This window comes from Callorhinchus milii, unplaced genomic scaffold, assembly GCF_018977255.1.
Source record: "Callorhinchus milii isolate IMCB2004 unplaced genomic scaffold, IMCB_Cmil_1.0 Scaffold16, whole genome shotgun sequence".
NCBI lineage: Eukaryota > Metazoa > Chordata > Chondrichthyes > Chimaeriformes > Callorhinchidae > Callorhinchus > Callorhinchus milii.
In genome coordinates this window covers 8,767,695-8,782,200 of record NW_024704757.1, presented here as the reverse complement: position 1 = coordinate 8,782,200, position 14,506 = coordinate 8,767,695, and the positions used below count along the sequence as shown (strand labels likewise).

The 14,506-nt window shown below is 42.0% G+C and overlaps 1 protein-coding gene across 2 annotated transcripts; it reads left to right on the top strand.

The window, feature by feature from the left end:
• Positions 1–3,673: 3,673 nt before the first annotated feature.
• Positions 3,674–13,226, top strand: bri3 (brain protein I3). Of its 2 annotated transcripts, XR_487895.2 has the most exons (4): positions 3,674–4,098; positions 6,097–6,235; positions 10,047–10,207; positions 11,713–11,777. XR_487895.2 is itself a non-coding variant. In XM_007893561.2 (3 exons), exons 1-3 carry the CDS (start codon positions 3,960–3,962, stop codon positions 11,843–11,845), a joined length of 411 nt encoding a protein of 136 aa, XP_007891752.1. In that variant the 5' UTR covers positions 3,675–3,959; the 3' UTR covers positions 11,846–13,226. The 2 variants fall into 2 exon arrangements, 1 of the variants encoding a protein (XP_007891752.1); XM_007893561.2 differs by lacking the exon at positions 10,047–10,207 and having other exon boundaries at positions 3,675–4,098; positions 11,713–13,226.
• Positions 13,227–14,506: the final 1,280 nt, after the last annotated feature.

The following is a 14,506-nucleotide window of genomic DNA, read 5'->3' as shown; positions in this document are numbered from 1 at the left end:
ATAATCCTGCTCTAGAGCTCTGGTTTTCCCTGATGTAGTAGATTCAAGCTATGATATTTAATGTGATTTAGACATTACAGGCTGGACAGAAACCCCAAGTACACTATTATCTTCTCTGTTGAAGGAAAACATTCTTGACACATGTTAATTCATTTGTTCAAAGTAAACAATCAGCACAGCTGTTGAGATCATCTTATTGATAATATTTTTTCAAAACCTCATAAAGGCTATTTTGTACTTAAAATACTGTAGCAATGAATATGTGCAAGTATCACTGGAGGTACAGATTTCCCCCTCGCTCCACTCAGAATATCCTCCAAACTCTTTATAAGGTGATTATCACTGGGGTAATTCCACAGATGCTGGCTAACCCGCTAGGCATGTTGCAAGTGCCCAATCGTCCTATGCGAGTCTGGAGAGCAAGTGTCAGTCAATGTAGTGGATGATACATCACAACCAAATTCAATACTGTCTTTACTTTCCATTGGTGACACTGAATAACAAACAATGTCAGATTGGTTCAATTGGTAGTACTCTCACTTATAGTTCAGAAATATGAGTTCAAGCTCCTTGTTGAAATTTTGTCAATCCATGGCCCAATATTCCATTGTGGTGTTGGAGAACACTTAATTGTCTGAGGTGTCATCCTTCAGATGAAATGTTCCCACTGGAACTCCTTGTTTCAATTCCTTCACCTTGTCCCCATTTGTCCATATTCAAATCACACTTGAAGACTTTCCTCTCAGACTGTGCCTACCGTCACCTCCGCTTTCTCCCCAGCTCGACACCCAAACCACGCCATCATTAAGCGCTCCAAGACACTACCCTAAAGTGTAGCTATATAAATGCAAGTTCTTGTTGATGTTAAACCGAGATACAGTCTTTTTGGTCAGGTATATAATAATAATAATCGTTGCATTTGATATATCAATAGTTCATCGGTATGCCAGTAGATGGCGGTGCAAATGATCTCTACTCCTAAACAAGGAAAACAAATACAGCCAAAGTTGCTGCTCCTGAAATTGAAGTCATCAGGGAGATGGTGGTCCTGTTAGCAAGCAAGGACAGTAAGGCTCATCTGTGATGGTTCCCCAGATTCTTACCGATATGCACCTGTTAGCTGTGTAAGCTCACACGGGAAGAATGGATATTTCAAAAAAATATTATCCTACATTATCCTGCATGAAGGGTGCTGCATAAATGCAATGTGTTGTTCTGATTAAACTATATAGTAATCCTTGCATTTTGATATAGCAGCTTATCATATCATTGATATATATCATGTTACAGGATATACTGTAAAGTGGTTTGACTGCATATTTTGTGGGTGAAATGTGGCAACCAGTTGCGCACAACAGTGTCCCACAATCAACCATGGAGTGAGTGACCAATTTTATTTGGAGGATTTGTTGGCCGGAACACTGGGAGAAACTCTCTTCTGCTTTCGATTAGTACCATGGGATCCTTAACATGGGATTTATGTGATTCCAAGTTGTGCCATAGGGCTTGAACCCACAACCTTTGGACTCAGAGATGAGAGTGCTACCACTGAGTTAGAAACACATTTATAAACAAAATAAGCTTTCCTGTCTCATGCTCTTTGTTTATTGATGGTGTAATGCTGATACGTCATAAATGAATCACAAGACAGCCTTTGGTCTGTAGTCAGTAAGTTTCTGCCTCAACCACATTTAGGTCTGCTGGAATTAAGAAGCCGAGTTCAGATTCTATTTATTTTGGGGGTTCACAGTTAAATCACAACCTGACCCATCAATAATTCTTACATATTTTTGCATTATAAATTGTACTTATTTTGTTAAGATTTATTTCTGGTTATTAAAAATGAAATGTTGTTTGCATTTCTAATTTAATTTCCTCCATAATTCTATTCATTTATAATTCTTAGCACAAGCTTAACATTTCAAGATAGAGTTTTAATACAACTTGCACTTATAATAACGCCTTTCACGTAAGAGAATGTCTCAAATTGTTTAGTTGGGCAGTGTACAATAGCAACCAATGAGGGAAGGAGGATATCGAAAGGTGACTAAAGACAGCGTCAATATGTTTTTATAAGAAAAACAATTTTCGGTCAAAGTTGGCATAGTTGAATAAGGACTCTTTGACTGATAGCTGTGCAAGATTGTTCTCCCGGTTGCCATTTGGTGCACTACCTTCCACAAGGATGAGATCAGATCTGCCAAAATATCAAGCGAGTCATCAATGAATCTTTGCGGGCTGGGGGAGAACGAATGTGTTGGGGATTGTGACCCTTTAAGACATCCTCTTTAGGCGTCTGTAGGCTGGGAAAGAATTAATGTAGTCAGGAATGCTATCTCTTTAAGGCAGGCTGCATGGAGAATAAAAGTAGTGTGTGTGGGGTGTGGGCAGTATCTTTTAAGGTAGACTTTACAACTTGTGGGGAGTATGAATTTAGTTGTGGATGGGGAATGTCCCTTGAATGCAAACTTTGCAGAATTGGGGCGGAGGGGAGAGGAACTGGGTGGGGGGAGGGGGAAAGGGGGAGAGAAGTGGGGGGAGAAGGGGAAGGGAGGGAGAAGGGAAAAGGGGGGAGAGGGGAGAAAGGAAGGGGGAGGAGTGGGCCGAAGCCAATGAATGTGGATAGGGGTCTGTATTCCTTTAAGGCAGACTTTTCAGTTTTAATAACAATAATAATCCTTGCATTTGACATAGGTCCTTATCACATCATCGCGACGTCTCAAAGCGCTTCAAAGAATATGCTGTGAAGTGGATTGACTGTATTTTGTGGGCAAAATCAGCAGCCACTTCCTGGATAGCAGTGTACAGTGGTAGATTTCGTGACCAAATTCAAAATGTATTATTGTTTTCAAGGGAATATTACACCGGAAAGGCTTGGGAAAAGACAATGGATGTAATGGGGGGGTGGGGTCTGTGTGGTTGAGGGCTCTGGGGCGCTATCGTGGATTAGGGGGCGCAATATTAAATGCAAGTTGTTGTTGTTGTGTTCCTTTCAGATAGTCTTTGCAGGCGGGGAAAAATAAGAGACACAAACACAAAACATTGCAGATGCTGGAAATCTAATAATAATAATAATTTATTGCAATCATTTATTATTATTATTATTAACTTATTGTGCTTGGAAACCTGAAACAAAAAAAAACAGAAGTCGCTGGAAACACTCAAGCAGGTCAGGCAGCATCTATGGAGAAAAGGGGGGGGGGGGATCCCCCGAAACGTTTTCCTCCGTCCACTGATGCTGCCTGACCCTGACCTGTTCTTTGAGTGTTCCCAGCGACTTGCGAGAGGAGGCGGTGTCCCTTTAAGGCCATGTGTGGTGTGAGGGGGGCGGGGCGCGGGGGAGGAGGGGGGCGGGGCGAAGGGGGGGGGCGGGGCGGAAGGGGGGGGGGGGGGCGGGGCGCAGGGGGGAGGGGCGCGGGGGGGGGGAGGGGGTGAGTCACGCGGCTCCAGGTCACGTGCTGACAGTCTTGTGACTGACTCGCGCCGCTCGCTCGGAGTTGGGGGAAAGAGTCAAATCCCGGGGAGCGCGAGGCGAGGCCGTCACGTCACCACCCGACCCCCCCCTCACCCCCTCCTCCACCCCCACAAACTTACTTGTGTTTTTTTAATAATAATAATTTTTTTTAATATATCAATACGATCATTATTCCGTTCTGTTTTTGGTGGCTGTGTGTGTGTGTGGTGGGGGGAGGAGGGGAGGAGTGCCCCTCCCGGACGAGAGACGACTCTCTCAACCGCCTGTGAGGCTCGTGAAACAGCCCCTCCTCTCCACCTCCCCGGTCCTCCCGTTCCCTCCCTTTAATGCCCAAGTTTTCCGGTAAAAAGTGACATAAGTCCATCGTAACGGTTTCCCGCTCTCTCCCTCCCTCTCCCCCCCCCTCTCTCTCTCTCACTCACTCACTCCTCCTCACTCACTCACTCCTCCTCTCTCCGGGAAGGAGGCGATCTCCCGAGCAGCGATGGATAACAAACCGCTCTTATCGGAAAGGCCGCCGGCCTACGCCGCCCTGCCAGCGGGTTACGAGTACGGTCAGACCTACGGGACGATCACGCCGCCCGGTTACCAGCCGCCTCCGCCGCCTTACTACACGCAACCAGGTGCGGCTCCGGTGCCCCTTCCCTCGGTCCCCGGGTCTCTCCCTCCGGTCGGTGGTTTAAAATCACGGGGTGGGGGGGGGATTCCCGGGGGGGGGGGGTTTCCCGTCGAGCGGCCGCTGAACCTCTTTATTCGCCTCAGAATAGTCTGGGGGGAGGTTTTACAGCCCTGTGACCGCTTGTCATTCCTTCTGAACCCACTTTTTTTTAAAAAAAACCACAATTAAAACAAACTCCCGGGTTTGGGTGACTCTTGTTGTTGTTGTTGTTGTTGGGGACCGTTTATCTACGTGTGAGTGTGTGTGTTTTTTTTTCGTGTTAACGACGCCCGTCTCCAGCTGCAGACACCGAGGTTCAGAGGTCTCTCTGGTGTAAAATTAAGTGTCTTTTAACTCGGGGAGGATTGACGTGTTGGTGCCTCTTTAACGTCTGGTTATAAATAAGCCCTAATAATTTGGTCACTGGAGCCATAACTGTTTGTGGGACCCCCGGCGGTCCGCCATTGGCTGCTGTGAATGCACTTAACAGTAATATCCTGCGAAGCGCTTTGAGACCCCACTGTGACTTAATAATATTAATAATAACAATCCTTGCATTTGATATAGCGCTCTTCACGCCGGGAGGACGTCCCGAAGCGCTTCGCAGCACGCACTGTAAGGCGCTATATCAAATGCAAGGATTATTATCGTTGATCAGCCATTGGGGTTTGCAAACTCGGTATTTCGTTTTTAATTTTAGTTTCTGCCTCAAATCAGCAGGTGCGTAACTTAATTTGAAGGTTGTTTTCGTCCTGTATTTGGTAATTGTGGTTTGCGATCTGCTGACAGATTGCTCAGATAACTAGATCGGTTAATGAATTTCTTATTTCCGTGAGCGATGACTATCTGGTATGTTGCTGTTTCCTTTCACATGAGTAATGTGTAAAAAAAATGGAGGCTCCATAGTTTGCTTGATGTAAAGTACTCCCGAGGTTTGGGAGCAGGATTGTTTACTAATGCTGATTTTTTTTCCCCCCCCTTGTGATGTTTTGATTTTTCTACTGAGCAGAGGTGCCAATCGCCCTCCTCCACCTTGCTTAAGTGGCTAACAAATTAACAAATGAGGTGTGATTGTGAAGCTGGTGCGTTTGCTTCTGCGTCTATAACTGTGTGTGTTTGTGGGGAGGGGAACTTAATGTTGTATCTTACCATTCCTATTCTCACCTGGAGCACCTTCTTTTGGGTTAGCTGTGCTTTTGACAATTGCAGAAACACTTCCACCATGGTTGCCGCATCCAGATCAAACCAGAGATCCACCTATGCTTGGAAATTTCCTCGTGTTTGGAATGGAGTACACACACTCTCCTCAGAGGAACATGCCCCGCTTATCTAATTCTGGAACCTGTTAGGGGCAGGTTGGCAAAAGCTGAGGCTTGAGGATGTGTATTGCGGTAACAGCTGGAATTTAACCAGCCAAAACTACACAACATATTGGGGATCCCACTTGGCAAGCTCACGTTGCTTGTCCAACCCGGACCACCCTAGCTGTTAGGGCTTTGGTTTGCAGGGTTTGCAAGAGCTGAGTGGGAAGAATCCCTGCTACCAGCCACTCGTTCGCCTTTCCCAATTCTACCGATGAGCTAGACTGACTGGCAGTAATTAGCAGTGTTTTAGGACACTGTGGACCCGTCTGGCTCAGGAAGCAAGCTCCTATTTACTTTGACCTCTGCCATTTTCCCCTCCCAGTAGATGAGCACTTTAATCACTGCATGAGCAGCAGGACCCCTCCTTAATCTGGGGAGTTCAAGCTAATTGTAGTGTCCTAGCAGAAAAGGTAACGTGGCACAGACTGGATATCAAACTGCTGTGTAAACTGACTATCTATTGTAGAACATCTTGTTCCTCTTTAATCCCTATCACTAGTTCTCACTGGTGTATCTGTGGGGGGGTTATTTTATTTGTAGTGTCTTTTTTAAAAAAAATGTTTGCATCTTCTGTAATGGTTCTCCTATCTGGTTTCTAGGTTACAATCCTCCTCCTCTTCCACCATTGGGGCTTCAGCAGCCCACTTGCCCAGTGCCAGCCTTTCCCAATACTTACATCATCACTCAGCAGCCCACTCCCGCCTCAGTCGTGGTAGTAGGCGGATGTCCAGCATGCAGGTAAAACGAGATTTAAAAAATCTTTTTTTGTTGTGATTTAAAATCACTTGCTCAGCAATTAGTAATTCATACTCCACAAGAAGTTCATATCCTGGGTTCACTGGAGCTGTGTGAAGCACTTTGAAGAATCCTCCCAATATGGAAGGTTATATTAAATGTTTTTTGTCCAGCTGGGTGCCTGAGATATATGGAAACCCATCAACATGCTGAAGAGTATCCAAACAGGTTTCTATGCATCCGACCTACACATGGAAATTCCGGAGAGATGAATGGAATGCCCACTTTCTCTCTCTCTCTCTTTCTCCCTGGAGGGACACATCCTGCTTACCTAATTCTGGAAAGTTTTAGATAGAAGGTTGGGAAGAGCATATAGGCTTGGGGACCCCAGAATGTTTATATGACATTGTGGTTTAAACCTCTTGGGTAGTGTGATCCATCTGTAGAAAGTTTTTAAATCTTGTCTTTTCAGGATTTTAGTTTTAAGAAGTAGGAATTCCTAAGGCGGTTTTCTCCACCTTACTCCCTGCTCACAGTCCACCCTCACCACTGTAAAATGCTTCAAGATGTCATTCTACATAAAAGGTGCTATATAAATGTGAGGTGTTGTTGCTTAATGCTTTAAGAGATCTGATAACTATTCAGTTTTCTGTAACTGAATATCTGCTTTATAATCACAAGGGAAAGTACAGTCGGAGCTTCTAAACTTTTGTATGGGAATCAAAAGAGTTGCATGCACACAGCTGGACAAATGGAAAATTGCAACAAAGTTGAGCTAACAAATGACCTGGACATGTTCCGTAACCAGCACATCCTCATTCGTACAGATTTGTTTTAACTGGAAGCCTTGTGACTTCCATTCGTCATTGTGAACTTTCAAAACACCAGTTGCCACATTTTCAAGGTTGTACTGCTGAAAAATGTAAACAACAACTCGCACTTATATAGCGCTCGTCATGTTGGCTGCTGTGTTTCACCCACAAATATACCGTCAATTCACTTTACAGTATACTCTGTGAAGCGCTTTAAGACGTCTAGAAGATGTGAAAAGCACTATATCAGAGGCAAGGATTATTATTATTAATAAAATTTCCATGTTGGTTTCTAAATTTGTGAACCACGTTTAGGTGTCTAGATTCATTAGTAATTAAAAAAAATTCTGCTGCCCAATACCTTTTTAAGAGTGGTCAATGCAGACAGTTATCTTAAACGGTCACTTAAGAATCTCCAATTGTAAACAGTGGAAATCTGTTTTTTATAAAATGTTTTTAATCTGTGCCACTTTATACAACATCTTTCACGTTGAGAGGATGCCCCAAGGTGCTGGACAGTCAGGAACTAGGATCCGAGCTGGGCGTGTGTGTGGGAGGAGGGGTGGTGTTTGGGAGGATGGAGGGCAGAGAGGGTAGCCGAAGGCATAGGCAAAGAGGAGGGTCTTGAGGTGTGCCTTGAAGGAGGCAAGGGAGGAAGTGAGGTGAAGGGAATGTGGAATGGAGTTCCAGAGGATGGGGGCAGAGGGGCTGAAGGCCCAACTTCTGATGGTGGGATGGCCAGATCTCTGGGGTCATGGAGGAGGCCGGAGCCTGCTGAGCGGACAGGTTGATCAGGAGTTAGCAGGTAGGAGGGTTGGGCAATGGAGAACCTTGAAGACGACTATGAGAATTTTGAACATAATCCTCTGAGGGATGTGGAGCTGGGTGAGGGTGGGGTGTGATGGGATCACGGAGCCTGGTGCAGGAGAGGACACAAGCTGCAGAGTTCTGGATGATCTACAGCGTGTGGAAGGAAGAGTCGGGAAGGCTGACAACCAGGGCGTTGGCATAGTTGTGCCTGGTTGTATGAGTTTTGGTGGCAGTGGTGGAGTTGGGGCAGTGTTGCGGAAGTGGGGGAAGGCAGAGCGAGACATGGCGTGGATGTGGGGGAGAAAGGAGAGATGACGGTCGAACAAGACGCCCAGGTTCCTGACTGGTTTGGTGAGGTGGAGTGTGCATCCGTTGATGCTTCCGTGCCTGAGGTGCGGAGGTGCTGGCGCGAGCCAATCAGGAGAGCCTCGGTCTTGCTGACGTTCAACTGTAGAAAGTTGGCACTCATCCAGGCAGTCTGTCAGGACATCAGTGGTCCTGGGGTCGAGGGTGGAAGCAGAGAAATAGATTTGAGTGTCATCTGCATATATGTGGAAGTTGACCCGATGATTGCGGATGATGTCACCAAAGGGAGCAATTATAGGTTGAAGAGCAGAGGATTGAGCACAGAGCCTTGAGGAACACCGCACAAGATGGTACGGGGGCTGGAAAAGAAGCCATTTGTGGAGGCCAAGTGGAGCCGGTGTGACAGATAGGATCTGAACCATTCAAGGACAGACTTGTAACTGATTTATGTAAATAACTGATTCCTGTGTCCCTATATTCCAAGTATTGTGTTCTATGGATTGTTTATAGTGAGGAATCTTTGCTTTATACGGTCAATTCACTTTATAGTATATTCTGTGAAGCACTTTGAGACATCTCAAAGATGTGATAAGGAGCTATATCAAATGCAAGGATTACTATTATATTATTATTTAATGTTCTGGGATTCATCTTTCCACACCAGCTGCTCTGTGGGGCATGTTATGGAGAGGAGCTGAAACAGCTTGGAATTTAGTCAGGTGGGAATTTTGGATTGGTCTAGGAGCAGATTCGCAAGGGCTGTCCCACCCTGGGAAAGTTTAGGGCTGACTGGATTGTAGTTTTACTGTGTCAACCATCCATCCAGGAGTTGAGCAATTCCAAGATTGATTCTTTGCTGGTCCAAAGTTCATGGTTGAGCAAATCCAGCTCCTGGTTGTAATGATCACAGGAGGTGGAATTGTTCTGTGTATCATAACAGCAAATAGGTCATTGCTACTCCCATTGTTTCATCGTGTTATTTCCCTATTTCTAATCTATTTCAAAATACTTGGACCAAAAGGTATCTCCTGTTGTAATTTACAAATGACTTAAAAAGGATCTTTTGTTAAACAATGTACCAGTTATTTCTGCAGTTGACTTTTTACAAACATCAACAGACATTTTTGCGGAAGTGGGGGAGGTGTGGGGTAGGAGAGAATGTGAAGTGTATCAGAACAAGATCAATGCAATTGCAATTACAAGCAACACATAATGTCAGTATCAACTGCAAGGAACTCCCTCTCTCCTTTGCCAGTGCATCACTGTAATATGAAGTGTATTCAGGGAGAGAGCGCCTGTGATTTACAAATCAAATGAATTGAGCAGGTACTTGAATTTCGTTACGGAAATGCAATGTCTGGAGTTCAGGAATAGTTGTCGCTGACCATTGCAAAATTGGTGGGCCCTGCCGTACAGGCTGCCTGCAGATATGTGATACTTGCACAAACGACATTAAAACGGTCCTTAATTAAGTAGTGCCCCCTTGCTGAGCGACAACTGCATTGTCCTAAAAGTGCATCACATATACCACTCGAAATGATTGTGGTCAGTTTGCAAGGTGTTCTGTTTAATGTACTTGCATGTGGTCAGACGTGTATGTGTGGTTGTGTGTATGTATATTATATATATTATTATATATATAAAATATACCCAATTAAATTTGACCAGAACATTTAAGAGTTCAATTCCTGGTTCTCATTTTAACAAGACTGCTCCAATTTATTGTGGAAGACATTTTCTCTGGTCACGCTGGTGAGGCGCAGGGACAGGGTCAAGGACACTGGGGAGTAAAAATTAGAACATTGTAACATTGAATGTCCTTTTAAGAGTTGACACAAAAATGAGTAAATTAATTGAATCTGTTTTTGACCCTTGTTGTATTGCAGTTACGAATGAAAGAGCTAATGCAGTTTTTCATTGTCGAGACCAGCGATCTTTAGTGCAAGGAAAGTTTCAATAATAATGACATTTAATACAGCACCTTTCATGTTGGGAGGACATCTTGAAGTGCTTCGCAGGAATTATCATAAAAGTGGTGACTTTCTTTGTGAGTGAATCAACTTGTGGAGGGACTGTTTTTTTACGTGTAGCTTTTCTTTTGAAAGGTTGGAAACTTTTAAATAGAAACTTTCCTCACTCTTAATGTTGCTTCATTATGTGGCTGGATTAATATGCAGAGACTCCACCTTAACAAAACAAAGTTCAATCAGGCAAGAGGTAGGACGAACCATTTGAATTGCGGCCCGTGATCACCCGAGCACATCTATGCTCTTGTACTATCGGGCACATTCGCTTTGATGCCAATTGAAACAAGTAGCATTTCATTGGCAAGACTGAGCTTCACACATCCAAGTTAAAAATATAACCAGACTGAACTACACGCCAATAGGATTTGTTTTTTTTTGGGGAAAAACCAGCAATTCATCAGAATAAGGCTGAATTCATTGCTTTACTGTTAAATGAATTACACTGCTTTACTCCTAAATGAATGTAATATTTAATACTATTGACTTAAATATTTACTATTTAGTGAATTCATTACTTCACTATTAATTGAATTTAATATACCAATATTTACTGAATTAATTGTTATACTATTACATGAATTACAAATTCCTTTTGTAAAGAAAAAATGTCCATTTTCTCCTAACCAAAATTATAAAAAATGAGTTTTGGGAAAGGAAATTTCATAATCTTCTTTGGCAGCACACATGGCATTTGCCTCCAGCTTTCTCAACTCAGTCAAAGCTTGTCATTTCCTATTTTCTCCACTGCAATACTCCAAATTGCTTGGGTCAGGCAGGGTGTAAAGCGAGAGCAAATCAGGAAGTAGGATAGCATATAGACAGAGCTGGCAATCTTCCATGATAACAGCTAAGTTCTTGTTAATTGCTCAACTTCTCAGAAATCAAAGTGAACTTTAATCATGTGGGTAGAGCATTGAAGTATTACTCACTTCCTGTGCAGACCATTTGCAGCACAAAGTGACTTCTGAAAAGGGCTAAAGGATTATTTTGCAAAGGCTTTTTAAAAAATACATTAGTAAAATGGGTTAGCATCTATAATCACACTAAAGCATAAATCTCTTATAAACCTCATATTACAATAGGTCACCAAGACAAAGCTCTGTTTACAAACTGTCCTACTTCCTGGTTTGTTCTCACTGGAGGCAAATGCACTAGAACCTACAATTCTGCTTAAAAAGTGAGCATAACAGTACATAGAAATAACCTCCTTACACAAGGGCCAGATTGTTTGGTTAAGAGTGAGGAAAGTCCTTGAAGTGGTTTGCACATCTCAAAGTTTGTGGTAAAGAATTATTTAAAAAAGAAAGGTTTGTGAGACTAATGCGTAATATTATTCTTTACCACAAAGTTTTGAGATGTGAAAATTGCTTTGTGGAGCATATTTTGATTGACCATGATTCTGGGGTTTATTGCTCCATCAAGGAAAGAAAATATTGTAATCTTTGGTACATGGATCTTACTGTATTCTTCAGATTTTTATGAGTGCACATTGATATTTTTTCTCCTTTTTTTAAAAAAAACATAGGGTTGGAGTTTTGGAAGATGACTTTACATGCCTGGGCGTGCTGTGTGCAATATTATTCTTCCCCATCGGAATCCTCTTTTGCTTGGCACTACGACAGCGGAGATGCCCAAACTGTGGTGCCACCTTTGGTTAAAGGGAACAAAGTGACTAGGCTACCTGTGGCCAATTTTTCCTCTTTTACTGTAAATTCTGTATTATGTTTAAAACCACTGCCCATTACTTCATTCTGTATGATTTAACTCTATACCAACTGAGATGTTTAATAAAGATAACAGCATGACTGTTTACATTTTTGTTCCATGTTCCAATAGGAACATGTGCAGGTGAAAAAATTGACTTCCTTGATTCTTCAAGCAGTTCAGTGAAACATAGGTGGTTTGGATGCACTGCAAATTCTGGATTTCAACAAAAAAGACTTATTTACGGGAGCTCATTTTGTGCTGTATTATGTACTGCATAATTTGCTTGAAAATGATCTATTTGTTGCAAAGGGGCTTTAATTAATTATGCATAAAATATTTGTTTGATGTCAGACTAAAGTGGTATTAAAAAAAATCTTGCTTGAACCACCTATAGTTAGTTTAAAGATCTTGATAATGTCTACAGCTCTCTTGCATGTAAAATTTAAGTGTCTGGCCTCTTTGGAGTGTATCAATGTAAACTGCTGTGGTTTCTCAGTCTTCCTTGCTTTCTCTTTGGAAGGTGATGGTCCTCTGACTCGGGTGACATACTAAAGAATGTTTCACCAACACTGTTGCATATGTTTAGCATTGCTTTTCTTGCTTGGAGTGGGTGGCAATCAATGAGCTGGTGGAGAGTGGGAGATCCATTGAGGTCAGGGTGATGGAAGCAGAGTTATATAAAGATACATGGAGTTACTAAATGATGATCAGTCCACAACATTTTTTTTGCACACATTCCATTTTCTGCACTGAACTTGGAAGGTATGTGGGAAGACAATTGCACACAAGTGTTGTGAACCAGCCAACTAAAACTGCAGGCTATAGTGAGCTCTGAGACAGCCTTCAGAGGTCCACACACCCGTATAGTGACCAATTCATGAAATGTGGTCAGCAATGAATACAGATTTAAAAATTTTATTTGAAAGATAGCTTTTTCTCCTTGACCACAAAGCATACGTTTAACTTTTTGTACAAAGAACTTCAAGCTTGCTGTAGAGAATTATTATAACTTGGGTGGAAGTGCTATATTTTGAAATGTTTATCTGCATTGCTATTGGCCAATTTTCCTTTTTGTCTAAACTATCAAATTGTACTTTCTATGCATTGAGTAATTGGGTATGAGAACAAATGTATATTTCTGACTTACACTTGATTTGAAAACTTGGCTTTTTAAATGTACTGAGTGGAGTGCTTTACCTGGACGCCATATTTCATGTGTAATATTGACCATGTGAATGGCTTCTTTGGTATTTAACTGCAGTTTGTCTGGCAGTGGCCAAAACACTGTTGAATTCCCCTTTTATAGCATTTACAAATAAAATTGAAAAGCTAGCCATGTTGTGTTTTATTCATGGATTAATGAAGTTCATTGGATATTACTGCTGTTTAGTTATGATTCTTCAAAATATTATAGAAATTGTTTAGATAAGTTCGCTTAATTCACAAAACAGATTTTGTTTTGACAATCTTATTCTTGAATAGACCATGTGTTCCACTTTCTCCCTCGCTAACCTAAGTCTAACGTGAACAATGCAGTGCTCCCCAAATCAAGAATGAAACCTGCGATGTTCAGATACAAATGGATTTTGCTGTGCTTCAGCACAAGGGTATGGGGAGGCTGAATTGATACTCGTCATTTGCAGAAAGCACTAGAAGGGGCCATGGGTATTTTATATATTTAAACAATTATAATGAGTTCCTACATTGATGACAAAGTAGTTGTTCCATTCTAGTCTCCACTTAATTCTTCTGGCCTATCAGCACAGCAGTGGAGAAATGTAATATGAAGGCTTCAATACAAATGCAGCTTCCCATGATTTAGAATTTCATTCAAAGGCAGATTGGCTTTTCATACGTGATGAGCAGTCGGTAGGGAACAAGTATGTGTCAAGCACAGCGAGTTGAAGACTTCCTTTTTTACTTAACCAAATGTCTCACCTTTGACATGGGTCATACAGGTTTATATAATTCTGCCTCATCTGTGTAATTTCACATAGGAAGTGGGAAGGGCAAGTGAGTTTACAGTGAGGGGAGAGCTGGAACAATCATTTTTGTATTTGCGGGAACATATGAAAGTCAGTTGGCCATCTTTATTTTGAAGTTGGCTAAATTTCATAACTAAATAAATACCTTAAATTCTAGAACTTGCTTTTTTATAAAACTAATGAAATTGCCATGTCATGATTGGTTTAAAACAGTTGGAAGCAACTTCCAATGGATCCCGAAAACAGCTTAAAAAGATTATACACATGTTTAAAATCATTTATTCAAAATAAAAATTGAACCATTCTTACGATACAGATTATTGCACTTCAGCCATAGGTACAGTCTTCAGCTTCAGGACTCTGCCATCTATACAAATTAGACAATAACCTTGTATCATATAATCTACATCCTCCTGCTCTGCTGAGGATATACCAAATAAGGAAATAAGATCAGCAACAAAAATCAAACCATTCTCTCCTTCGCATCATGGAAGTCAGTTTAGACATTTGGAACTGTCTTCAGATATTTCTTACATAAAATGCACCATTACAAATATAGGCCTGATTAAGACAAGTAAGACTATCTACCACCTGGAAATAAGGGATGCTAATCACACAAGAGTGAGA